We start from the raw sequence: 25,735 nt of genomic DNA on the forward strand, positions 1-25,735 counted from the left end.
TACTAGTGTGTCCTCGGTGTCTAGGATACAATCTGGTACACAGTAGGTGCTCCATAAATATTTGTAGAGAGAAAGAAAGGAGGGAGGGAAGCATGAAGCAGAGAGAAAAAGAGAAACTAAAGAGATGGTACATCAGGGACAAGAAAGGAGGGGAGCTGAAGAGGAAGGAAGGAACAGCCAGTGTGTGAGGGCATCCTGTTGGATGGACTGGCACAGCCCTGCCCGGGGAGGCTGGCTGGTTCCAGGAGATTCACAGGCCCGCAGGCCACTCCTCACTGGTCACCTCTGACCGGAGTCCTCCTTGGCCTCCTGAGATCCCCGGGAGCCTCCCTCTAAGCCAGATGTTCAAGGAAGGAGGGGGCAGCTGTACATGGTTGGCTTGGTCCCCTGGGGAGCTCCAGCGTCTGCGTCTGGCAGAGGAAATCACTTCCTCCCTGCCCCGCCAGGGAGTCCCCTGGAGATGGAGCTGGGCGAGTGCTGCACAAACAGGAAACACCGGTGGGAGGAGGGCAGAGGGGCCTGCTGACACCAGCTGGCCAGTTGGGTCAGCAGGAAGCAGCCATGGCCACTTGCCCTGGATACTGGGGGTCCACTGCCCTGTCCTCCCTGAGATGTTGTGGCCTTGAGCCTCCCAGCATGAACCTGGAAAGATAGTAAGTGCTCAATAAATGGTGGGCACAAAGCTTGTAACCAGGAAGACTGGGGTTCCTGGACTGGGGTCCCAGCTGTCCAGGGTGTTGGACAGCTGGGGAAGTGAACATCATGGGGTGAGCTCCCTGTGGCCAGTGCTGCCCCCTGGGGGCCATAAGAACTGCTCCCAGCACACACTCCCATCCAAGCCTAGAGATTCCTGCCTGCGGGTCCCCCCTCCTCTCTGACCACTCCCACTGAAGCAGAGCTGGAGCAGAACCCTAAGAATGGAAAGGATTCAGAAGCTCTTTCCACTCCAGCCCTATCAGTCTCCAACTTGCCAAATGTGGTCCAACCCCAGGGCCTTTGCACAGGCCATTTTTGCCACCAGGAACTTTGTGGCCTCCGGGCCAAACATCACATTTATGATCATCTTAACCAGAGTACCAACACTCACAAGGCCATTACTCTGTGCCACATGCTGTCCTTGGCACTTAACAAACGTTAACTCATGTATTCCTGCTGTCCACCAGCAGTACCCTGAGGTCTTGGTAAAACGTTAGTTACTCTCTCACAGAGGCTTTCTCTGAGCCCCTTGTGTAAGATAGGCCCCCATCCCAGTAGGCTTCCCCAGCACTGCCTGCCTTACCCCTGTCTGACACAGCTCATGTTGGGCTTAGCGATATTGAAGTGGTTGTTTTTGTATTGTGATAAAATACAAGTAAGATAAATTGTGTCACTTTAACCATATTAAAATGGAACATTCAATGGCAGTAAGTACATCCACCATGTTGTGTGGCCATCACCAGGACTATCTAGTTCCAGGACATTCTACCGCCTGAAAAGAAACCTCGTTCCCCCTTAGCAGTCACTCCCCAGCCCCTGGCAACTGTGAACTAACTCTCTGTCTGTGTGGATGTGCCTGTTCTGGACATGTCACATAAATGGAATCACACACTGTGTGGTCTTTTGAGTCGGGCTTCTCTCACTGATCACCATGTGTTCGAGGTCCATCCTCGTTGTAGTGAGTGTCGGTGCTTCACTCCTTTTCGTGGCTGAAAAGTACCCCACTGCCTGGATAGACCACAGTGGGTTTATGTATTCGTCCATCCACGGACACTGGGTTGTTTCCAGTTTGGGCTTTTGTGAATCGTGTTGCTGTGAACACTTGTGTACAAACCATCCCAGCTCAGAGAGGAGAGTCCTTCTTCCTTTGACATTAGGTGGGAGTGGTTCTGGGGACACAGGATTTTCATTGCTACCTGTGAACCCTCCATTCACCTGTGGTTCTGAGCCTTTCGGCCAGGCTCTGGTCTAGGCACTGAGGACAAGGCATGGCCTAGACAGAGACATCCCTGCCTCGGTGAAGCTCCATCTGGAGGGAGGATACGAAATGGCGGCATTGCCTACAGTGATGATTGATGGGAGGAAAGCAAGCCTGCCCCTCCTAGGTATTTTGGTTCATATCTCACAGCTGCTCAGACAACACGGTATAGGTCCCCGTTTTCAAGATTAGCATGGAGGGGAAGGGATTTGCCCAAGATCACTTGGACAAAGTGATGACCAGGACCTGGCCTCTGCTTGCAGTCTGCTGCAGCTTGGGGAGCCACGAATGAAGGTGAAGCTGGAAACAGGGCCCACCTGTGGCCTCCCCGGAGAAGGGGAGACTGGCTGCAAATACTGGGAACGTCCGCTTTAGCGGTGTAAGGGAACAGGGACTCCCCATCCGAGTGGAGGGGCTTGGCTGGATAGCCCCGCCATTGCAGGGCTGCAGGGGGGCGGGTGACTGCCCAGGCTGGGTCCAGCCCCCGGAGTCAGGGCAGCGCCTGGGTGTTGACTGAGGGAAACAGACCCACTGATGCCCACTCTCTCCCTGTTGCAGACACAACTGACTTCCAGGAGAGCTTCGTCACCTCTGGTGTGTTCAGTGTCACCGAGCTCATCCAAGTGTCCAGGAGTGAGTACCCCCACACACCCTGGGCTGGGACCCAGAGAGGGAGGGGGCTTGTTCAGGGGGAGGGGTGTTGGAGAGCAGAAGGAGCTTCAGGATGGAGGCTCCAGGAGGGAAAGGTTCTCAGGGGGAGGGGAGGGGCTCAGGGAGGAGGAAGAACTCATCACCCTCCACTTCTCCCCCTCATTCTCTCCAGTCACCCTGTCATCAAGCCAAGGTTTCTAGGAAGGGCAGTATCCAGGCCCTTCCCAGAGCTCAGGGTCAGGGTGACACGCTCCTCCCCAGGAAACAGACTCCAAATGTTGGGTGGAGGGACCGAAAAACAGGAGGGGACCCCAAGAGGCCCTAACCCCCATTTTGCTTCCTGCCCTCTTGCCTTCCCTATAAACCTACTAGGGACTCACCCCGTTCCCTCAGACACCCCCATTTGAATCCCATCCCAGGGAGTTCTGCTTAACCCTGACCATTGTCTTCCTGTCCAGATCAGCCTCTGGATGTGCTGGAAAACTTGGGCTCCAGCTCTGGCTGTGCCTCCGCCTCACGGCATGATCTTGGCCTCTTTTGATGGCCCCTTGGTCTTTTGATCCATTGAATAAAACCAGTTTCAGCCAAATTAGGAACCAGGCCAATTTGGGAAGGGGCTCTTCCCACCACTCCAGGGCAGGTTGCAGCCCTGGACTTTACTCCTTCCCTCATTCCCCCCTCTGTCACTCTCTGCAGCACCTGTGGTGACTGGAACAGGACCCAACTTCTCCCTGGGGGAGCTGCAGGGGCACCTGGCATATGACCTGAATCCAGCCAGCACTGGCATGAGAAGAACGCTACCCAGCACTTCCTCCAGTGGGTACGTGCCTGGGTCCTCATCTCTGGGCATTTCACGACCCCTTGCCTACCATCACCTGGCCACAGGTGATTGATTCCTCTCCCTGAAATGGCTGTTTTCATGGTCCACTCAGGAAACGCTTATTCATCCTTCAAAACCAAGCCAAGTGCCCATTTCCCCAGCCCTGACATCCCACTCTGGGCTTGAGTCCTGCAGGCCCAACCCTTGAGACTCCATGGGAATGAAGACACCAGTTTCTGCTGACGTGTGCTGTGTGACTATGAGCTGGTCGCATCGTGTTTGCCTCTGTCTCCTCATCTGTAAAAACGGATCATAATCCTACCAGTTGTTCTGGGGATTACAATAGGCCAAGTGACCGGCCAGGCCTAAAGTCTTTAGTCAGCACTCTGCTTGCTTGCTGTTTAACCTCAGCTGGGTCCCTCCCTGCCTGTGGTCCCAGGTGTTCAGTCCAAGCAATCGGCAGGTTGAAACAGGTGTTAACTGCACTAGAAGAAAGTCTGTGGCTGCATAATGTCTCGCGAGAGCACCCTTCTCGCCCCGCCCTCTAAGGATCGGAAGTTAGCAGAGCTCGCCGCTTCCGCCCACATCTCCGTGGTAACCAGCCTGCGCTCTTCTTCCCTCGCCCCTCAGGAGCAAACGGCACAAATCGGGTTCGATGGAGGAAGACGTGGACACGAGCCCTGGTGGCGATTACTACACGTCGCCCAGCTCTCCCACGAGTAGCAGCCGAAACTGGACGGAAGACATGGAAGGAGGTGGGGCTGGCGGCGGGAGTGGAACCGGTCTTCCGGTTGGGGTTACGCGAACGGGACTACCTATCCCGGCAGGCATTGCGCGCGCGCCGCAGAGCGGGAAGCGGGTCTGGGTCAGTGAAGCCCCTTGGGAATTGTAGTCACGCGCTGGCGTTCGGGCTCAAGTTTCGGAGCTTTTGGGTTCCGCTCCTGGCGGGTAGGGCGGAGTCTCTTCCTCCCCGGACTTCCTGCTCTCTGCCTGGCAGGGGCTAACCTCAGTGGGGTTCTTGATTTACAGAATTGGCTTTATTGTGCTTCTGATCAACAGGGTGCTTCTTCCTGGAGTCTGCCATAGACTTCATGTAGATGGTCCTGAGGTGTAGGGTCCCATCTCGGTGGGGTTCTCCGTGAAGTTCCTATGTTTACGAGATTCCTATCTCCGTGGGATCTTCCCCCTTGTGATTCCAGTTCTGTATGAGCCCCGTCCTTTTTCTCATAGCGGCCTTTTCCAGGGGAATTTTGTTCTGTTGCTCTTCTGTCTTCACAGGGTCTTCTCCAGACTTTCTCTTGGGCAGCAGTTCCGAAGTGTCTCTTTTCTGTTGAGTGCTAGCTCCTGGGAATTCTTTGTTTACATGTCATCTCCCCCAATCTCCACCACGGTTCGCATCTGAAAAATCCCTTTCGCCTTAAGGTTCTTTCTAGCGGACCGGCATCTGTGACTAAAGAAATGGAGTGCAAAGTGGCCCTCAGGCTTGCGTTACATTGGAGCAGGCATCCCTGTTATTTCTGGGCTTATCAGCAGGGTCTGTGTCCGAAATTTTAGAAGCATCATTCTATCTGGTCCCTTATCCCTTATCAAGGGCTCACCCCACGAGATAACCTGGGGGTTACGAACGTTGACTCTAGAGTCCACCAGTCCCTACAGCTTCCTAGTGACCCCACCTCTCTGAACCTTGGTTTTCTCACTTGTGAAAAAGGGACATTAATACCTGCAGTACTCAGCTTGTAGTGGTGTTGCGGGGATTAAGTAAATCAATACATCTGATGTCACTAGAACTGGCCTGGCACATAGTAAGCACCCAGGAAACCTTAGGATCTGCTCTCTCCTCCTCTTTCCCTCCCTGTCCCTGTGGAGCCTGCTTTCTTATAAAGATCTGTCTACACAAAGTGCAGTATCTACAGGATTCCTGAAAAGCAACATTACAATGAAGAGGGCAGGGTCAGGCATCAGAGAGACCTGGGTTCAAACCCCAGCTCTGCCCTTGACTCACTCTGTGGGCTGTGTAACCTTGGGCAGGTAACTTACCTGGGCCTCAGTTTTCTCATTCCAAAATGGGAGTGATGGGATAACTCTTCTTTCAGAAAGTTGGAAAGTGGAAATGGAAGAATGTGTTTAGAGCAACTGTATGGTGCGTGATAAATACCCAGGAAACAGTAGCGTTTATTGTTGCTCATATCTTTATAAAATTTCCATCTCTCTGAATTGGTTTCTAACACTTCTGGTTGTTACTTTTGAGGTCTCAAGGGTCCTCCCTGTTCCACGGTGTGGGCTCCCAAAACAGGTATCTATTGTGGAGGACCTGTCTGTATTCATCAGGCTCTAATTTATGGGTCAAGTGTCTCTGTGGGTTCCCTGCCTCTGTCAGGTTTGTCTCTATAAAAGACCCTGAATTCAGCCCTGACTGGTGTGGCTCAGTGGGTTGGGCATCATCCCTCGAACAGAAAAGTCACTGGTTCGATTCCTGGTTGGGGCACATGCCTGGGTTGTGGGCTGGACCCCTGATTAGAGGCGTGCGAGCTGATATTTCTCTTCCACTCTTTTTCTTTCCCTTTCTCTCACTCTAAAAACAAATAAAATCTTTTTTAAAGTTTCTCTTTGAAAAAAAAGACCTTGTATTCAGTAAGCCTTAAGTTTGATTGTGAGAAACAGAAACTCAAAAGGACAGTGTGTTTCTCTTGAAAGAAATGTCCAGCCATCAGTAGCCCTGGCAAGTGTGATGTAAGGTAGCTCCTACTTTATACTTCATGGAATGAGGTTTTCATTTCTACCTTATGGTCCAAAACAACTGCTGGAGCTCCAGCCATTGTGTCTGCCTTCCAGCCAGCAGGAAAGAAGAAGGGTCAAGACTGGGCGTGTCCTCTCCCTTTAAAAATAATTCTCAGAAGATGCACTTAACCACCTCTACTTATCTCTACGTCCCTGAGTCATGTGGCCATACTTTGCTACAAGGGACACTGGGAACTGTAGTCTTATTGTAGTCAATTGTGTGCCGTTCTAAAATTTAAGGGTTCTGTTACTGAGGAAGAAGGGTAGAGCAGATATTGGAAGACTTCTGCCCTGTCATTTACTGATTGGGAACTCAAACACTTCTCAGTAACTCTGTGATTGAAGTATAAAATATATACTATTTAGACCCGAAAGACAGCCTCTGTGATGTAGCCATAGCAGCCCTGAGAGGTAAAATTATAGCCTTAAGTATTGATTAGGAAAAGAGCAAGGTTGGAAATAAAGAACATAGCTTTCAATTCAGAAAGCTCAAAAAAGAAAAGCAAAGTTTTAAAAGGAAGGAAATGTTAGAGCGAGTCACTGTGGCTTGGTCTGACCTTCCTGCCCTGCGAGCAGAGTGGCACCAATGGAGGAACAAGGAGGAAACCTGTACCAGCCTCTGGTGTGGCATGGGGAATTAGGGAGCTGGAAGAGCCCATCACAGGCGGTCTGTCCCCCTCCAGCTTCCATTGGTTGTCTCCAGTGATGGCAAACTCCCTCCCTCCTATGGGAGCCTCACTAAAAACCCTGCTGTATGTCTGCCCCTGCCCTGCAGGTGCTCACAGCCTAGTAGGGAAGACGGATACCTATGTCCTCTTTCCCCCTCCTCCTCCTCTTCCCCTCCTCCTCTTTCACCTCCTCCTGGTTTCCTCCAGCTTCCTGTCTAGACAGCCCCCAATTAGCTGCTCATTAAGGGGATTAAGCTGATTGGAGCACTTTCTCCCTTCTTCTGTTGTGGCTGCCAAGGGCAGTGCTCAGCTAACCCCCAACTCCAGCGGCCTCACTCTGTTGCTTCGGAGGGTTAGAGGTCTGAAGGAGGTCATGCCAGCTCCACCCAGGCAAGACCCCTGCAGCCACATCTTTCAGGTCCCATAAGCCAGCCTCCAGGCCATTGCCCTGTCTATGCCTGGGCCAGGAGTACCCTTTCTTCTCCTGGCTACGTCCTCCAGAGGCCTTCCCTGATTACCCATCCAAGTGGGGCAGGAAGAGGGCACCCTCTGCTCAGCTCCCAGGGTGCTTTATTTTTGCCTCTTCTCTGGCCCTTCTGGGGAGTTAGGCCCTTGACATAGGTGATTATTATAGGGGCGAAGCAAGCAACGCCCCCATTCCAGCTCTCTGGCTCTCTCCTCTGCCTGCTACAGAGCAGAACATGGCCTGTGGAGTACAGAGTTGCGTTTGAATCCCAGCTCCACTACTTGTTGACCCTGTGGCCTTGGGCAAGGCCTTAATCCCTCCAGGCCTTAATCCCCACACCTGTGAAATGGGGGTGACTACTGGAAGCCTTGCACGGGGTAGTTGAGAGGACAATGTGAGAGCAGGCTCAGAGTGCTCTGCCCAGGGTGACTCCGCCCCCAGGGGATACTGGGCAGTGTCTGAGGACATCTGTGGTTGTCCCCAGTGTCCACAGTGCCAAGGGAGAGAGGCCTTATGCATAGTAAATGCCCCCTGAACGATGGCTGGTCTCAGCAGAACCAAGAGCTCCATCCACCACATACTCTTCTTGACCACCCTATGTTCTGAGGTCCTGGTGACCCCATGCTCAGTGAGAGTGGACGCCCTCACAGCCTGTGGCCTGCCCCTCAACCTGCTTCCCTTACATCACACTCAATTAACCCACAGTGGAGCTGTCAGTCCAGTGAGGGGTGGCCTTGTGTGTTCTACACATGGATGCTCGATGGGAGATGTGCAGGCCTCCTTGCTCTTTGAAGAGTACGTGCTTCAGTGGGACAGCCGGGCACGTGTATATCTGCGATGGGGGCATACAGGATGCTCCGGTGGGGACTGGTAGCCGTGCGTACTGAGAGAAAGATGGCCGCTCAGATGAGGGGGCTGTTACAGGTTAACAGGTTAAAAGGAGGGGCAGGAGCTTAGATGGAGGGTGTGTTAACTGACAGCAGTAGCTCAAATGGGAGCGCTACAGGCCTGTTTGCTGAACAAACGGGGGATGCCCCAACATGGGGGTGCATGCTCAGGGCCCTCTAGAGCGTGCCCAGGAACACAAACGGTTATTTTTGCAGCACCCGCCGGGCTCCCCCTCCCATGCCCTGCCCTGGCTTCCACAGGCCCCATCTCAGGAAGCTCAGGAGGCGCGGGTCCATGCCAAGCTATTTCCATCCAGGACAGGCTGTTCTAGGAAGTCCTAAGTGAGCGTCTGACAGCACTAACCTGGTTCTGCCGCAACCAGCAGAAAGCCTGCCACCCCTCCTACACACACACGCACAGCCTGCAGAGCCAGCCTCCCCTCCTGTCCGCAGCGCTCCATCCCACTAGCTGCTCCTGTTACCTGGGAAGGAGGGGGCTCTGGCTCCCAAGGCTCTGCTGGCCCCTGTGCCAGGATTTCTTCATTCAAACAGCACGGTGCGTCCTCCGGGCCATTGAGGGCGGGAGGGATTTGTAACAGCAAAAGTAGGTGACAGACTGAGTGGCCATCAGGGGGCCTGGGTCCCAGATCTGGTTCACCCCAAGCTATGCTGTTGGAGAAGACAGAATGCTCCCTGTGTGGAGATGCCACGGGGAAAGGGTGCAACCGCATGCTGGGCGGGGTGAGGTCTGGCAACATGGGCAGATGCCCACACCCCGAGTCGTGTGCAGCAGACCCCAGAAACAGTGACAGCACGCCTCAGAGGAAGACAGGGGCTCTAACTGGGGTGACTGTGCCCATGGGGGACACTGGGCCATGGCTAGGGACATACATGGTTGGCAAATGGGGGTGGGAAGGACTCCTGACATTGAGTGGGTGGCGGCTAGGGATGCTGCTCAGCACCCCACAGTGCCCAGGACAGCCCTGATGTCAGCAGTGCTAAGGAGCAGTTCCAGGAACAGGGGGTCTGTGCTGGGTGGCAGGAAAGTCAGACCGCATCATGGTCTCAACAGGTACATTTTACTCTAAAATAAATTTTAAAAATAATTTCTAAACATGTCCATCTCCTGGCCCCACTTCTTTGAGATCCCAATTCCAAGGATGGGGCCAGGCCCAGGATGCTGCATTTTTGAGGGGCACGCTACCATCCTTAGCTCTCACATTTGGAGGGTGGCAGAGGTGGGAGTGCAGGAAGGAAAGCGAGGGGCACTCACATTTCTTCAGGGCTAACCCTGAGCCCGGCCCTGCATCATGATGACAGCAGCTCCTTCCTGAGCCAGGATTTGCTCTGCGCCAGGGTCTCTGTGGATTCTCCGCGTGCCCATTTTATACCATTCATTCATTCATTCATTCATTCATCGAGAAGGTACAAGGGGCTGGGTTGTCAGGGTTCCTGAGGGCCAGGACAGGGGAGGTAGTGAGGCCCCGTCTTCAGAGGAATGACAATAACAAGTCATTCCAGCAAGTGGGAATGCGCCAGGCACCAGTCTAATGGTTCCATACGTTGTATCTCATGTAATCCTCCCAATGACTCTGCAAGGAAGGTCCTCTTCTGTCCCCTGTAAGGACTAGGGAGCACAAGCACAGCAGCTCGGGTGCTTGTCCATGTCCTCTCAGCTCACCAGGGACCGTCCCATTTGCTCACCCTGCTGCCTTTTCCAGGGCTCTGACGTCCCCTGGGAGGACCTATCTCTGGAAGGAGAGGAGGTGGGGGGCTGGGTTGGGATATCAGGGACCCATGTTGGCATCAAAGCTCTGGACCCTGGGCAGCTCCCTTCTCTGCTCTGAGCCTTACTTTGCTCCATCTATAAAATGGGCCCCCGAGCCCCTTGCTCACAGACTCCTGGGAGAAAAGCAAGGGGTCCGATAGAGAGGCTAGGGTCTTGAGAGTGGCCTGCAGCTCTGTGACCCTCTGACCCCCCTCAACACAGGCATCTCATCCCCGGTGAAGAAAACAGAGATGGACAAATCACCTTTCAACAGCCCATCTCCCCAGGACTCACCGCGCCTCTCCAGCTTCACCCAGCACCACCGGCCCGTCATAGCGGTGCACAGCGGTGAGCACCCGGGCCCCAGGGGGTGGGGGTGGGGCACTCTCATCAGTCCCCTCGTGGCCTGGGGAGTCGGACCAGCCACCAGCCACCAGCCGTCTGAGCAGGAGCCCTATTGTTACAGCCTCCCCGCCAGGCAAGGGAGCCTGGACGTGCCATGCGGAGAGCGACGGGGCCTGACTCTGTCTCTTTGGGCCTCAGTTTCCCCTTTTGCAAGAGGAGGCACAGCCTGTGGCTTGCCCCTCATCCTGCTTCCCTTATGCCGCACTCAAATAACCCACACAGACGATGGTGTTGGGTGGTCACAGAAGGAGGTAGATGCTCCCGGCGCGAGACCAGGTACAGGCCACGCAGGTGATAGGGTGCACTCCTGGCCACACAGACAGGAATTGTCACCCTGATAACGGAGGGAAACAGACTCTGGCAGTCCCAGGGTGTGAGTGGAGACAGGCACTCTGCACTGGACCCTCCCTAATGTCAACTGGGGCTCCCTGTCCCAGAGCTGTCATTAGGGCTAAGCGCAAGTTAAATTGTGGTGCGCTCTCAAACGTGGCCTGTCACCCTGCTGTGAGGATAACCATTTAGCTCCATACAAGGGCAGACACACATGCAGGGAGGCAGGAAGAGCCATGGCACAGTGGTTTAGACCCGCGGCCGGCAAACCGTGGCCCTCAGAGCCTGTTCTTATAAAGTTTTATTGAGCCACGGCCGCACCCATCCTGGGGGTGGCTTTCGGGCTACGAGGACAGTGTTGAGAAGCGGCAGCAGGGACAAGATGGTAAAATATTTACTGTCTGGCCACAGGCTGGAGAGAAAAGGGGAGTGACAGAGAATGGGCACAGGGCTTCTTTTTGGGTGGTAGGAATGTTCTGGAATTGGAGTGAATATATGAAAAGTCACTGAATTGTTTAGAAAAAGAAGAAAAAGCGAACACCGCAATGAAATATGACTCAGATAAGGAAAGGAGCGAGACTGACACCCGCTACATCATGGATGAACCTCGAACACACGGTGCCCCGTGAGAGAAGCCAGACACAAAGGCCACACAGAGTGTGTGTGTGATTCCATTTATGCGAAACGTCCAGAGCAGGCACAGCCACAGAGACAGAAAGTGACTGCCGGGGGAAGGGTGACATTGGGGGTGACTGCTAATGAAACAGGGACTTCTTTTGGGGATGACGAACCTTTTCTAGTAGAGAGTGCGGTGACGGTCGCACAGCTCTGGGAGTGTGCTAAACACCCAGACTTACGTACGCTGGAAAGGTGACTTGCGCAGGGGTGGGCAATAACAGGTTTGCAGTTGTTTGCGTGAAAAAAGACACGCGGGTTATTATCATTACACAGTAGCCTTTTTAACTCAAAAGAATGTCACAGTGGTCCTAGCTGGCGTGGCTCAGTTGGTTGGAGCATCGTCCCATAAACTGAAAAGTCGTGGGTTCAATTTCCAATCGAGGCAAATGCCTTAAGTTGCAGGTTCATCCCCAGTCCAGGTGCTTATGAGAGGCCATCGATCGATGTTTCTCTCTCACGTCGATGTTTCTCTCCCTCTCTCCGCCGCCCCCTTAAAATCAATCACCATGTCCTTGGGTGAAGATTTGTTAAAATGTCACAGCGGCACAGTGCACTCAGGTGGAGTCTTGTAAGTTCTCAAATCGCCGGCCTTCGTTATTCTTTCAGTTTTGAAAATCAGTAAACAAACCTGAATTTCAGTGCCCTGCTTGGGTTAGTGCCCCTGCCTCCTGAGGTAGTGGGGTAACTTTTGCCACATCTGTATAGTATGCAAATTATATCTCAATTAAAGAAATATGTATTGACCACGCAGTCCTTTACAAAAAGAGCTAGCCAAGGCCAGGGTTAGGGTATGGGCCACGGGGCCAGACGACCTGGGCTCCCACCCGGGGTCTGCCATCGGCTTGCTGTGTGGCCTGGGGCAGAGGACATAACATCTGAGAGCCGCCGTGTCATCCTCTGTTTCAAACCAACAAACAAAAACAAGGGTGATACCAGAACTCTGACGGTTTTCCGTGAAAGTCAGCAAGTTTGAGCTGGGAATGACCCTGGGGCCCGGCCGCCGAGGGCACTGCCGGGTCCTGCTGCTGTCATTATTACCGAACGCACGCGATGCGGGTGCAGCCCACCAGCGCAGCCAGAGAGCAGGACAGGTTAGCCAGGGCTCCCAGTAACCGCCCCTTTCTGTCTCTGCAGGGATCGCCAGGAGCCCTCACCCGTCCTCAGCCCTACACTTCCCCACCACCTCCATCCTGCCCCAGACGGCCTCCACCTACTTCCCTCACACAGCCATCCGCTACCCACCTCACCTCAATCCCCAGGACCCGCTCAAAGATCTCGTCTCACTGGCCTGTGACCCGGCCAGCCAACAGCCTGGACCGGTGAGTGTGGAGGGGGCAGACGGCCCCCCCGGCACTGTGCCCGGTGGCCTTCTGACGCGCATCTCCGTGGCAAGTGGTTTTCTAACTGTTGGAGGTCCACAGTTCTCTGAAGCACTTGGAGCTGGGCTGGTTCAGAATTCGGGCTTTCCAGGTGTTAGAGTTGACAGCATGTATTTTATGAAGTGCTTCAAGCATGGTCCTGTGGCTGCAGCTCAGGCCTGCTTCTGCCAGACTTCCACAGAAAGCTTTTGGTGTTCAGAGCTTTTTGGATTTTGGAACTGCTGGCAAGGCGGTGGATGGCTAGGTCCTGGTAGTGAATGAGGAAAGGCTTATGGACCACCCGTGAGGTCAACCCATGTTGTTGAGGATGAGGCGGCATCTCGTGGAAGGAAAGCGAGTGGGTATAAAGTGGCTTAAGGAGGAGACAAAGGGAGTGCAGTCCCAGGAGGCTCGCGGCCTGCAGGGCCCGTACCCACCAAACTTGTCCGCCCTGCTAGTGTAGCCCCCCAGCAGTACCGTGGACAGCAGCCTGAGGCAGAGGGGGTGCCACCACCTTAACCACCTGTCTCTCTGTTCCCCCCAGTTAAATGGAAGTGGTCAGCTCAAAATGTCCAGTCACTGCCTTTCTGCTCAGATGCTGGCACCCCCGCCCCCTGGGCTGCCGAGACTGGCGCTTCCCCCTGCCACCAAACCCACCCACGAGGGAGGAAGCACGTCACCGACCTCACCCTGTAAGCACTCGGGAAGTGGTGCCTGTGGCAGGGCGGGCGTCCCCAAGGGGCCCCCTCCACTCCCCTCCCCGACTGCTGGGGTTGGGGGCTCAGGCCCAGCCTGGCGGGTACTGGCAAGTTCTGTGGGTTCCCAGGTACAAGCCTTAGGAGACGGCAGGGGCAAGTCTGTGGTCTGCCGCAAGTGGCCAAGTGGCCTGGGGTTCCCATGTGCCCAGTCTGGACCCCTAAGCCTTCCTCCATGCAACAAGCCACTAGCGATAGGTGAAGACCTCCAAATGGCGGCGTGAGTGCCAGACCTGGCCCCCAGCTGCCCTTTGGGGACAGTGAGAACCTGTTACTGTGTTAACATCAGGACATTTTACGTAAAAATTCAGAGTTCCATATTCCTGGGGAGAAAGGACCACGATAGGCCCTGTTCTTGCCAGTGATCTGGACAGAGCCATACACATAGATGGGACAGTCCCCACCTACTCACCTGACCCCCCAGCAGGCCCTGGGTGAGCCACCTTGCCTTGTAGAACTTGTTATTCTTGATGTGGCTCCAGGTGGTAGCCTGGCAGAAGCCCCTGGGTTGGTCTCCTCACCTTCTAGAATTTTCTACCCTCTGGGTATGGCTCCAGATTACAGCTCACTGGCCTCCCCCCACGCATTCACTTGCCCCATCTGGGGCTGCGCCAGGTCGGGAAGCCACTCCCAGATTCCCCATTGTGGGGTCTACCCATCAGCAGGGGCTCTGTGCCCGGATCCCAGAGCAGGCTTGGGTGGGCCGCGCACACTTCACCAGGCTGCCTCGCTCGGAGCCACTGACCACCCCCATCCTCCCAGTGCCCCCAGAGCATCTGTCCTGCCTCCTCCCGGGCCAAGCCGCCCCATTTGTGCAGGCAGTCTCAGAGCCCCCAGGCTTCTCCCCAGCATCTCATTCTGCCCCTCACCCCCCCTTTTGAATGTCTTTCTTCCTTGCTCCCCAAATGAGATTCCTGACCTCACCCGAGCAAGAGGGCCAGCAGTTCCATCTGGGCCCCATTGGCCCCCTTCCTTGCATGAAGTGCCCCCTGCCCCCAGCAACCTCTGCCTGCCGAGACCCAGGGCAGCTTCAGGTACAGACAGGCTTTGTCTGAACCCCAGATGCAGTGCGGGACCTCGGGTTCAAATCCTGCCTCTGCAGCTCACTCCCTGTGTGACCTTGGGCAAGTGTCCTCCCCTCTCTGAGCCTCAGTTTTCTCAGCCGCGAAATGAGTCAGTCACAATACCAGACTTGTAGGGTGGTGGGGAGCAAATCGGTGAAACAGATCAGGGAGAACGTCTAGGGTGACGTCAGGAGCCGAGCAGAGTCAGTATGTGGTGATAGTGGTCACCTGCTACGTACCTTCTCATCTGGGAAGTGGGGAAAATAATGTTGGTTTCGTTGAGGCCGCTGAGGGTTAAATGGGATTATGCCCAGTGCCTGGCATACAAGTGGCCAAGTGGCCTGGGGTTCCTGGGGTTAGACACTTAAGAGTGGCAGAGTAAACATGGCTTCCCTCTTCTTCCTAACACTGGGTTCTTAACTACAAGTTTAGTCTGCTTCCCCCTAGAGCCTCCCAAGCCTCACTGCCTCCCACTTACTTTCACCCTGGCCAGGATCATGCAGGGCCCTGACCCCAGCCTGACTGAGGCCCCTGACCCACGGTGGCACCCAGCCGTGAATTACTCACTCGCCCACAAAATGTGATGGGCGAAATTAAAATACAAACATATATACGCATGTGGATGCAAACACCCAGCCTTCCCCATGTCTCTCCAGGAGGAAAATTAATAACTACAGTAGCCTCAATAATTGATGGCGCCCGTGTGGGATGCAGGCTACCATCGCAGGATGGGCCAGGCTGCGGAGCGCCCTGAATAATTCACAGGCGGTTTCTGAATTATGAATCTTTCATCCTGCGCCTTCATTCCCAGCAGACACCCCTCCTGAGCAACCCCAGGGGCCTGCGACTGTGGGCTTTTCTGGGTGCCCAGATTGGCCGAGGGAGGGCACTGGGTGCTCTGTGACCCTGGGCAGCGGCCACCCTCTCTGGGTGCTCCCGTGCGGCCCCCTTCGCTAACGGGCTCTCGGTCTCTCTCCTCCCCGCAGCCTACTCTACGCCCGGCACGTCCCCTGCAAACCGTTCCTTTGTGGGATTAGGACCAAGGGATCCAGCGGGCATTTATCAGGCACAGGTAGGGGCCAAGAGGCCGGCTGGTGGCGGGGAGGGAGGGCCAGGGCAGAAGGGCCAGTCTGGGTGTGCAGGGAGAGGCCAGCCTGCTGGATCCCATACCACCCCTCCCTCGCCGCACCCGTGGCACAGTGGCCATTAAGCATGGCAGAGGGACAAGCTCCCCACACCCTTCCAGGGCTTCCAGTATGGCTGGAGTCCCAAACGCTGCCTACAGCTCCCTACCGGGAGACCCTCCTGGGCTACTGCCACCCCGGGGCCCATCGGTATAGATGAGGAGACTGAGGCCACAGAGGTGAGGGGATTTGCCCAGGATCACACAGCACGTCAGCCCAAGCTTGCAACGTCCCCCCACTCCCGTCTTCTCCCCTTCCATGTCACAGGCCAGAGGGACTGGGGAGGTGGGGGGCGGAGGGGGATGGAGGCAGGGGTTGGCAAGGACTCCAGAAAGCCAGGGACAGGTGGGAAACTGAGGCAGCCTGGGACAGGTGATGAGGCTTCCCAGTGAAGCTTGCACGCCTCCACCTCAGGCTACCTGCGCGGTGGGGAGGGTGGCCACGGAGACAGAGTTGGCATTACAGCAGCTGCTAGTGCATGGGGGCAGGGCCGGGGACAGGCTGAGCGTGAGACCAGGAGGCGCAGAGAGAAGGAGCAAGTTACCTGAGGCTGCGGAGCAGTGCAGGACGGAGTGGGTCCCAGTGGATCCAGAACTGGAACTGGCTCCCGGCTTCTAGAGGAGTGGGGAGTGGCCTCAGCCCCCGACCCATATATTCTGACTCCAGCCCTTGGGTCAGGGTTCAAGTCTGTGCTGCGTGCAGGCCAGGAGTGTGTTGACAGACTGTCCGAGGGTGGTGGCTGGACCCTGGAACCCCCGATTACTGGCGCCTGTTAGGGAGGGTGTCGCAGCATGTAAAGTGGCCCAAGGACAGTGCCAGCTCCCACAGGCCCTCTGAGAAGCCCTCCCAGGGCTCCCCAGCAGCTTCGAACCACCAGAGCCACAGAGGGTGGAGATTGGGAGGTTCCCAGGAGCCATACTCAGGCCCTCCAACCTCTGTAGGGGAGTCTCTTGCAACTAAGTCCACAAGCACAGGTGAGGGTGAGGTAGCCCATCTCCCGTTTTCCACTGAGATCAGATCCATGCTGACCAGGCCCAAAGAGCCACCCACCGCAGCCTGGCTTCCTGGGGACCCTCCAAGGCTGGCCTGGTTATGGCTGAAAGGGTACAGGGTATATGTGGAGGATGTGGCCACCCTCCTCCCTCTCCCTCGCACACCCAGCCCCGCTTCACCCTCTCCATCTCTCCTTCTGGCCTCGAGCACCTCCCAGGGAGCCTCTGAAGGGCCTGGAATGTTAGGGGGCCAGTTTCATCCAGAAAGAGCACCACAAGGCCAAGGCCGTCCCACGCACCCTTGCACGCCCACAAGTTAAAGTGTTCTGCCTTGCAGAGCCCCAACAGGGATCCAGACAGAAGGCTTACTTGACCAGGGTCACGCAGCAAGCTGGGGCTATCCCAGGACTCCCCGCTCTGAGTTTTGGGTCCCCCATGGCCACCCTCTCTGAAGTTCCAGCAGTGTGGATACCCCACTCCTCCAGTGCTCAGGCAGCCAAGCCTTTCCTCTCCCGCCCCCGTCCCACACCCCTCCCCACAGGAGGCTGGGAATGTCCTGATTGCTTCAGAAACCAAAGTTAATAAAAACAGTAGAGAAGGGGCCCTGCCTGCCTAACCCTTCCCGAGCCACCCTCCACCTCACCTCCTCCATGATCAGTCTCTGCATGGGGGGGCCACCCCAAGTGGACAGCCTGAAATGGGAGGGAAACTGAGACAGGCAAGTACAGGCACCTTCGCTTCTACAGGTTTCTCATTGCGCCCCCTTGGTAAGGGGTCGAACAGGGCTGGTGAAGCACCGAGGAAGGGGGCCTTCAGGATGCTGCCTCGGGGGCAGGCCGGGGGGCAGGGTGGGGACTTGGATCCCAGCAGCAAAGGCCAGCCAGGCAGAGAAGGACGAAGGCGTCTCAGCCAGGGCTCAGCACTGACAAAGGTTGGAGGTGATGGAGAAATAGCTGGAATGTGGAAAACCCCAAAGATGGGCTTTGGCTGGGGGCCGTGGAGAGCTATGGAAGGTTTTAGAGTGAGGGAGGGGCACAGCCAGGTCTGGGAATTGGAAAGAATTTTCTGGGACTGATGTTGGTAGGGGGAAGCGTGGAAGCGAGATGGCAAATTGACTAGAGACTCCCTAGGGATCCTGGGTTATGGGGGAGACAAGCCCCCCAATCTGAGGGAATAGGGAGGACACTTGTGGTGGGGGGACCCCACCGGCACTGCACAGGCTGGACCCTGGGTCACTGGACTAAGGACACCCAGGGTGAGGTCAGGCCTCCCTTCCCCCATGGAAAGGAGGGAAGGGAGGAGGAGGAAGCCTTGAGTGAGACCCTGCTCCCCCATCTCGGAGCCCCTGTGTAGAGGCCTCAGAGCTTAGAGGCCTCTGGTTTCTGGCCCCGTCAGCATTTCTGCCTCTGCCTTCATTATTCCTGGCAGGTTGGCTTTCCTCTGCCCTGCCACCCCCACCCCCAGTCTGCAGTGGCTTCTCTCCCTCCCTGTGCACCCTCCTACCTTCCACCCCATCAGTGTCCCCTCCCCAGTCAATATTTCCTTCCCCATCAGTGCCCCTTCCCCTTGATCAATATCCCCTCCCCTGATCAATACTCCCTCCCCTACGCTCCATCAGTGCCCTCTTCCCCTGATCAATATTCTCTCCCCTATCAGTGCCCCCTCCTGAACAATGTCCATTGATCCCCACTCCCTGTGTTTCACTATCAATCCCCCCCCAATCCTGAGCCAGCCATCACTTTGGCCCCCAGAGGGGGTTCCAGGGATTGTGACACCTCACCCCTTTCCTGTGTGATGGGCTGCCTCCGGCCCAGCATTTTACACCAGACCCTTTCCACTCCACAGCCCGTCACACTCCTTTAGCAGATGAGTAAACCCAGGGCCAGAGGGGTTAAGCCACCACATGCCCAAAACCATACCCAGAGGGATGGCAGAGCCCAGACCTCGCCCCTGGCACTGTACTGCCTCAGTCTCCCTCTCAGCTGAGGGAGAGGATGTTGAGTTGAGGGTGCCACCCCCATTACTGGGGCCAGAGCAGGGCAGCCAGCATGGGAAGGGGGGAAGGAGGGAGGAAGGGCCAAAGGGAGGCTGGCCACCACTGGAGAGGGCCACGCCCAGAGTCTGTCTGGTTGCCAAGGGAAACCAGACATGAGGTAATGGCCAAGATGAACTTGAACTTGGTTGGAGGTTGGGGGCTGGGAGCCACAGCACCAGTTTGATGGGATGGCCCAGCCACTGCAGAGCAGTCCCGTTGAAGGGGAAGCAGTTGGTTTACAGCAGGGGTGGGAGCCAGCACTGCCCTGATCTCAGGGAAGGTTGTCCCCCAGGACCACCCCACATGGGGAGGTTACATTTCCAGGGAAGGGTCTGTATAGCAGCTTGCCAGTGGGGACCGATGCCGGAGCTGCCCAGCACAGTGTGGCCGCCCTTCCAGGAGCCTCTGTCTCCCAGTTTGCAAGGTGGGGGTCTTGATTCGCTGGAGGGCCATGCTAAGGGGTCGGTCCCAGGCAGAGGGAGAACAGAGGACTGGAGCCTCCAGACCTGCGTGTACATTCCGGCTTTCCATTTCCCACGCTGGTGGCCTTGGGCAAATTACGTGACTTCTGTGATCCCCGGTTTTCTCCACTACGAAAGAAACGGGGTGGTCCCTCCTTCGCAGGAGTTGGGGGGAATCATTAAATAGAAGAATATTAGTTTTGGATGGAAGCACCCCTGGTCACAGTGCCCGGCGATAGTGGCGGTGCATCGGGTTGACTTGGGGTGAACGACGTTCCCGGTTTCTCACACGGGGCACTGAGGTTCAGGGTGCTTGTTGCCCGATTCAGTTTAAAAAACAAACAAACAAAAAACAGCTACAGGTTGCTCAGGTAGATTTGGATTCCAGACAAACAAAGGGTTAAAAATGAGTATTCCAGAAGTTGCTCAGCAAATACTTACACTGAAAGGTCGATAGGAAATTCAGGTTTCACTGGGCACACTGTGTTTTATCTGGCAGCTCTGCAGAGGGGTGAAGTTACTTGTCCAGGGTCACCCAGCAAGTGACGACAGGTCCGGGTTGGGGGTAGGCAGAGCTCTCAGGCCACAGGGAGGCGGGCGGGGCAGAGGTGGGCCGCGAGCGGCGGCAGAGCCTGACCTCGGTTTCTTTCTCTCCCTCTCTATCTTTGCGTCCCCCTGGACCGACTAGTCCTGGTATCTGGGATAAGAACGATTTCTTCCCGCGCCCTGCTCCTTCATCCTGGGGCTGCTGCACAGCTGGCCCCCGGCCCATGTTTTCGGTGGAAAGTTAGAGCGAGCAAGAACATCCCGCCGACTCCCAGCCCAGCTGAAAAGACAAACCACACAAACACATACACAGAGGAGGAAAAAAAAGAGAAAAAAAGGCCAAAAAAAAAAAGACAAACGGGAAAAAAATCATAAAAATAAACCCACCCAAGCAAGAAGACAAAGGTAAAGAAGACTGCAACGCTTCAGACTCTTGGGACGCCACAGCTAGACCTGCCGCCCCTCAGTGGAGGGCCTGAGGATCTAACAGTGCCGCGGGGGCCTCCCTAAGCTACTCATCTCTCGCTGCTGCTCGGGAGGGGCAGGTGCCTGCCTCCACCTCCACCAGGACCAGGTGAGCGCAGCCTGGTGCCCACGACAGTGCCCAGGCCCCGTGGGGCAGGACACTCAGAAAGGCCACCTCCCCCACGCGCCCCCATCGTCACCACCACCAGGATGTCGGCCAGGCTTCCCACACTAGTGGGTGTTTCCAAGCAGGAAGGCAGGCACCGAGGAGGCCTGGGTGGGCAGGGAAGTGACAAGGGCAGAAGAGGGTTGTGGGAGCCCCTGATCATCACCAGGGGACAAGGACATGTGGCAGATTCGTTCTCAGGAGTGCCCTGCGGTCAGCCATGGGATGTCTGCCTGCCCCAAAGTGTGCATGTGCTGGGCTGGCTTGGGACTCGGCCTTTCATCCCCACGCCTGTCTGTTTGGGAGGAGAAGTCTCTATGCAATCGCCCCCCCGCCCCACACCCAGCGGCATAGGAGGCCACCCCCACCGCACCTGCCTGCGGCTCCACACCCCAGGGTAGGGTCCACGTTGCACACACTGTAAGAAATGCACTTTCCGAGGAAGGGGCTGTGGGGGCGGTATGGAAAGACCCAGAGGTCTTCAAGAAAGGGGGTCATCTGGAGTCTCCATCCACTGATCCCTGGGAGGGGAGGACCCCCCCCCACTTACCCAGAGGAGGTGGGAGGTGACAGTGAGTGGATTAAGTGCCTGATTCCCACTGCCCGCCCCTCTTTGTCCAGCTGAGACGTGAGAGTGGCTGTGGGCATCCCCACCCCTCCCCCACAGCCCTACCACCTCCAGTCCCAACCCCTCATTGCTATGCTCCCCTCAGAGAGATGGGGACCCCCAGTGGGCCCGAGGGGCAGAGCTGGGTATCCCCCGAGCATCCTGCCATGCTGGGGCGCGGGGGGGCAGGGGCGAGGTCTGGGGAAACCGGTGTCCCCCTCCCCCTCACGCCTCCTCTGCCAGTGCCTTACATCCTGGAGCGACACCCCCTCCCTGGTGCCTCTCAGCCCAAAGGGGGACTACAGTTTGCACTTTTATTTCCCCCCCAAAGTGGGCACAGCCAGGGAGGTGCGTTGCAGCTGGGCCCCGAGAAGGACTGCAATTTGTGCGATCCTGGATGGGGTGGGGAGTTCCGGTGGAGGGGGTGCCAGCGCCTCTGGGCCCCTGTGCTGCACAGGGGGCCTCCCATCTGCTAAGCATTTTCCGTTGAGCCGCTCCAAAAACACTAAGCTGGGGACACCGGGGGCCCCCTACCCCGGCTCCCCAGCCCCATTCCCACCCCCACCCCAGATGGCTCTCTTGGGTGGGGGGCCTGGGAGGGAGTGTAAGGTGTTCTAAGGTCACAAGACCCAAACACAGGGACCCCTCCCAGCCCATCCATCTGAGCCCCCACTGGCCACCTCCAGCTTCCATGCCTGGCGCTGAGGAATACGTACCCCACCATGACCCCTACCCTGGGCCTAGGCCAAAGCTATTGCCCTGAGCAGGGCCTCCGCCTCATCTGCCCCCAGCCTGGCCCTCTGCTCCTTCTCTTGGTACCCCTGGGCCTGGCCAACCTCCCCCCACCCCAACACTTCCAGAAACCTGACTTTCCTCCCAAACCAGCCCAAGGGGCTTGGCGAACCCACTTGATCAGACAGAGAAAGACCCAAGGCCCTTCCCCATCAACACCCCCCTCCCATTGTCCAGAGGGGTTCAAGAACCCTCGGTCTGTCCATGAATCCCCAGGGCCCCTCCAGGCGGCCAGTGGGGACCAGTGCATGGGCCACTCTTCCGGAGGGGAGGGCAGCTAGGGTATCCGGAAGCTTCTCAGCCGGGAACCTTAGGGTGCAGGTAGGCGTGGTAGGGGAGGGGGCGCCTGGCAGCCCCCCAGCAATCTAACTTTGCATGGTGCTTAGTTGAGGACTCCTGTGACCTGGCTCCTGCCGTCAGCTCACTGGAGCTGACACTGCATGGCAAATTGTACCCGGCTCTATCTCCCGTCCCCGGCCTCCCAGCCCCCACTACTGCCCCCTCCTCTTTAAAAAAGATACAAAAAAATACCTTGAAAAAAGTCCATGTTTCCTAATTTGCACGAAATTTTTTACCACATGATGTGCCTTGCCTTCCGAAAATAAGTATTACCTTTAAACAATATCAGCGCAAAGGTAGCTGCATGCCCTGCTCGTGTAGTTAAAAAGAAAAAGACAAAACAATGACATGAAATAAAAAGTAAAAATGGAAAAGGGATGTATTTCTATTTGTAAAAATAACAATAATAATAATAATAATAAGCAAGAAGAACTTTTTAAAAAAATACACGCTAAAAGAGCAATTGCCCCGTGATTGGCCCCACTGCCCACGCCCCACCAGCCCTGGGCTCTGTCTCCACTGCCCCTGCTGCATTGGGGGTGCTCCCTGGTGCTCTGCCACCCCCAGCCCCGCCCCTGGGCTCCCAGGGGTCATTTCTGAAGCCCCCACCCACAGCAGCAGGCAGGCCTCAGGAGTATGCCCTTGGGCCGCCGGCCAGTCCCCCAGATGCCATGCATGTGTGCGTGACCCCGGGCAGTGCCCTCGGGGGGCCGCCCTGCCAACAGCCAGACCCCCCCATTCCACCTTCTGTGTAGGCTGGCATCCCTCTGGCTCAGGGTCAGATTGCTCTCCCACCCCAAAGAGGCTCCCTCTTCCCCCATGCACCCCTCTCCTTCTTGCCAAAGGACCCACTTGTCCCCTGTCCCTGGAGACCGGCATTGGGTGTCCATTCCCTCCTGCCCTCTCCTTACCCCCCAACACCTACTTCTGTGTCTTCCAGCTGTGACTATGGAGGGTATCTGGTATGAAACAAAACAAAACCCAAACTCGATATATGCAATACCTGTCTGTCTGTACCTATAGGCCTAGCCAGCCATCAGAGGCCCAGTTAGCGAGGCCAGAGGCGTCAGGGACAGTCAGGGACACCCCATCACAGGTCTCTGCCTGGGTGGCTGGCCATGCTGTTGTCTTTTTCTTGTTTTTTATTTTTTCTTATTTTCCTTTCTTTAAGTTCCAACTTCCTCTACCTTTAACTCAACCGCAGGTGAGACAATAGCAGGTGGTTAGTGGGGTGGCCCAGCAGGGAGGACCAGAGGGCTGGGCTCTCCACCTTCAGGCCCCCACCTGGGGGGGGGGGACACCAGTCGGGCAGTGGTCCCCATTTATTTGCCACCGCCCCCGTGGACTTTGAAATTGTCTCCAGAGCAAGGTGGGACTTTGTAGAAAGGTCCAGCTTTCATCAGCCATCACTCACTCATCCCACGTTTTCTCCCCAAAAGACACCTCAGCAAGCCCCAGGGGATGGAGGGGGAGCCCAGAGCTTGGCCTCGGCTGCCGTGACCGCCCTTCAGACCTGTCACTTGGCTGGAGAGCCCAAGGCCACATGTGTCAGTTTTCATGTGGCTGATTTCTGCTTTTCATACTCTCTGCCCCGCCCCGCCCCCCCCCTCGCGCCCAGTTGTGCGGCCCCGCCCTTTCGGCTCCGTCGCTGCGTACTGCAGGCAGCTCCTCCCCAGCCAGCGTGCCGTCCTAGGTCTGTTTGTCCCCGTCTCTGGGAACAACCATAGGGTCCCTGTTGGGCACAGTTCCCAGGCGCCTCCCTGCAGGCAGAGTAAGGCAGAAACACCAGGAACCAGACCCCTGACCCCACTCTGCAGTTGGGTTTATGCCAAGAGTGGGGTAGGGGCCTTTGTTGGGTTGGGTTTTGTAGGGTTTTTTTTTTCTTACATATATGAAACTGACATCTACTCAGTCCCCTCCCAAGCCCATGTCGTTCACCACCCATCATCCACCCCACCCATGCCGACCCCCCAGCCTGCCCCTTGGGTTCAGCTCATGCTGTAGAAAAGAACAGGGGGCCTCCCAAATATATGCAAGTTGCCCCCATCCCTCTCGGTTGAGGGCACCGGACACCGACCAGGGGGGTAAGGGAGGTGTGAGAAGACCTGGCCTGTCAGACTGGGGACAGGGCTCGGGCCGTGCGCCGGTCTGGGATCCAGGTTCTGGCTGAGTCTGAGTCCCACCCTGAACTAGACAATCAGACCCGAAAGGAACCCCGAAGGAGACGTGGGGGTGCTGTAGCTCCCCAAGCAGCAGACAATTCCAGGCTCAGCCCCACAGATCCCCCTCCCTGCTCCAGAGCCTTCTGTCTGTCCCCGGAGACAGCGGCGTTCCAGGGGCAGGCAGACCTGACTGGACAGTAGCCAGCTGTGTAGGACCCTGGGGCCGTGAGCAATCATCCCGCCCCCTTTGGAAAAGGCAGCACACAGGACCCTCCCCTCCCTATTCCGGCTTCTCCGATGGTACTTTGACCTTCAGTGGAGGGATATATATATATATATATATATATATGAATTTTTTATTATACAGGTTATACAGCGGCTACTTTTTGTTTTGGCCTGGAATCTGTCTCTGAGACTCTGATTTTTACTTTCTTTCTGGAGGGTGTTGGGAAAGGGGTTCCAGAGACCCACCCTCAGATCCAGCTTCTTCCACATCCTCCCATATTCTCCATTTCTGCACCACTGGGCACTTTCTAAGAGTCCCACCTCCAAGCTGACAGCCTCCCCCACCATCCACCCATTCCTTAATGTTTCACAGTGTGTGGGGCCCAAACTGACCCCAGAGGCCGACTCCCCGACCCTTGCCCCCAGCAAGGCAGGGAGACAGGCCCAAAGCGATACCAGCAGGACTTGTTGCCAGCGATGCCAAAACAGACTTTTCCCAAGCAGTGCCTCACATGTCTGCTGGTGTGGCTTTGGGCTTCTCCCCAACTCCCTGGGGGCGTTGGGGGGAGCCAGGCCACAGGAAAGAGGAGGCAGGATCCAACAGGAAGAAGGGCTCCAGGAGGGGAAGGAAGTCACCCCCCCCCCCAAGCTGCTGCCCCTCCACACAGCCTTCCATTCACACCTCCTAGCTAGAAGGGGGCCCACTGGAAGGGGGACTGGAGCTTCCCCAGCGGCCCTCCGGTTGGGAACCCCAGAGCCCATTCCTAAGCTGTATCAACACTTCTATCTGTTGATCTTCCTACCTAGGGTCCCAGCCAGGCCCCCCAAAACCAAAGCCCCTTCAAGTCCAGGGGTCCTGGCCCCTGCCTCCCACTTCCTGCCCTTCCACCCCCAGAAACCCACACGGGGGGAAAGGACAAGCAGAGTGTAGATCAAGGGACAGAGCACACAGCATGGCAGGGGCCAGCAGGAAGGAGGGAGAGAGGCCCGTTTTCCTCTGATTTTCCTTCCTTCCTCCCTTCCTTCCTCCCTTCCTTCCTTCCTGCCTCCCTTCCATCCCTAACATTTTTGGTGGTGTTACTGTTCATTTTCTTTTTCCTCCAAGATATTTTTGAGGGTTTTTTTTTCTCATTTTATATTTTACTGATATTACCAGGATAGTTTACTCTGTTTCTTGCT

General features: G+C 56.3%; 1 protein-coding gene across 5 annotated transcripts in view; it reads left to right on the forward strand.

Moving 5' to 3' along the window:
- The window catches only part of NFIC (nuclear factor I C), a 67,741-nt gene extending 42,236 nt beyond the window's left edge, over positions 1–25,505 (forward strand). For 2 of the 5 annotated variants that reach the window (XM_024569231.4, XM_053930489.1), the window contains exons 4-11: positions 2,513–2,587; positions 3,302–3,425; positions 4,056–4,180; positions 10,215–10,340; positions 12,540–12,724; positions 13,308–13,455; positions 15,569–15,654; positions 19,943–25,505. In XM_024569231.4, coding sequence (XP_024424999.1) covers positions 2,513–2,587; positions 3,302–3,425; positions 4,056–4,180; positions 10,215–10,340; positions 12,540–12,724; positions 13,308–13,455; positions 15,569–15,654; positions 19,943–19,960 — 887 coding nt within the window. In that variant the 3' untranslated portion in view covers positions 19,961–25,505. The remainder of the gene's footprint in view (positions 1–2,512; positions 2,588–3,301; positions 3,426–4,055; positions 4,181–10,214; positions 10,341–12,539; positions 12,725–13,307; positions 13,456–15,568; positions 15,655–19,942) is intronic. The other 3 variants (XM_024569232.4, XM_053930490.1, XM_053930491.1) reach the window with 2 other exon arrangements.
- The last annotated feature ends 230 nt before the right edge of the window (positions 25,506–25,735 follow it).

This window comes from Desmodus rotundus, chromosome 9 (assembly GCF_022682495.2).
Source record: "Desmodus rotundus isolate HL8 chromosome 9, HLdesRot8A.1, whole genome shotgun sequence".
NCBI lineage: Eukaryota > Metazoa > Chordata > Mammalia > Chiroptera > Phyllostomidae > Desmodus > Desmodus rotundus.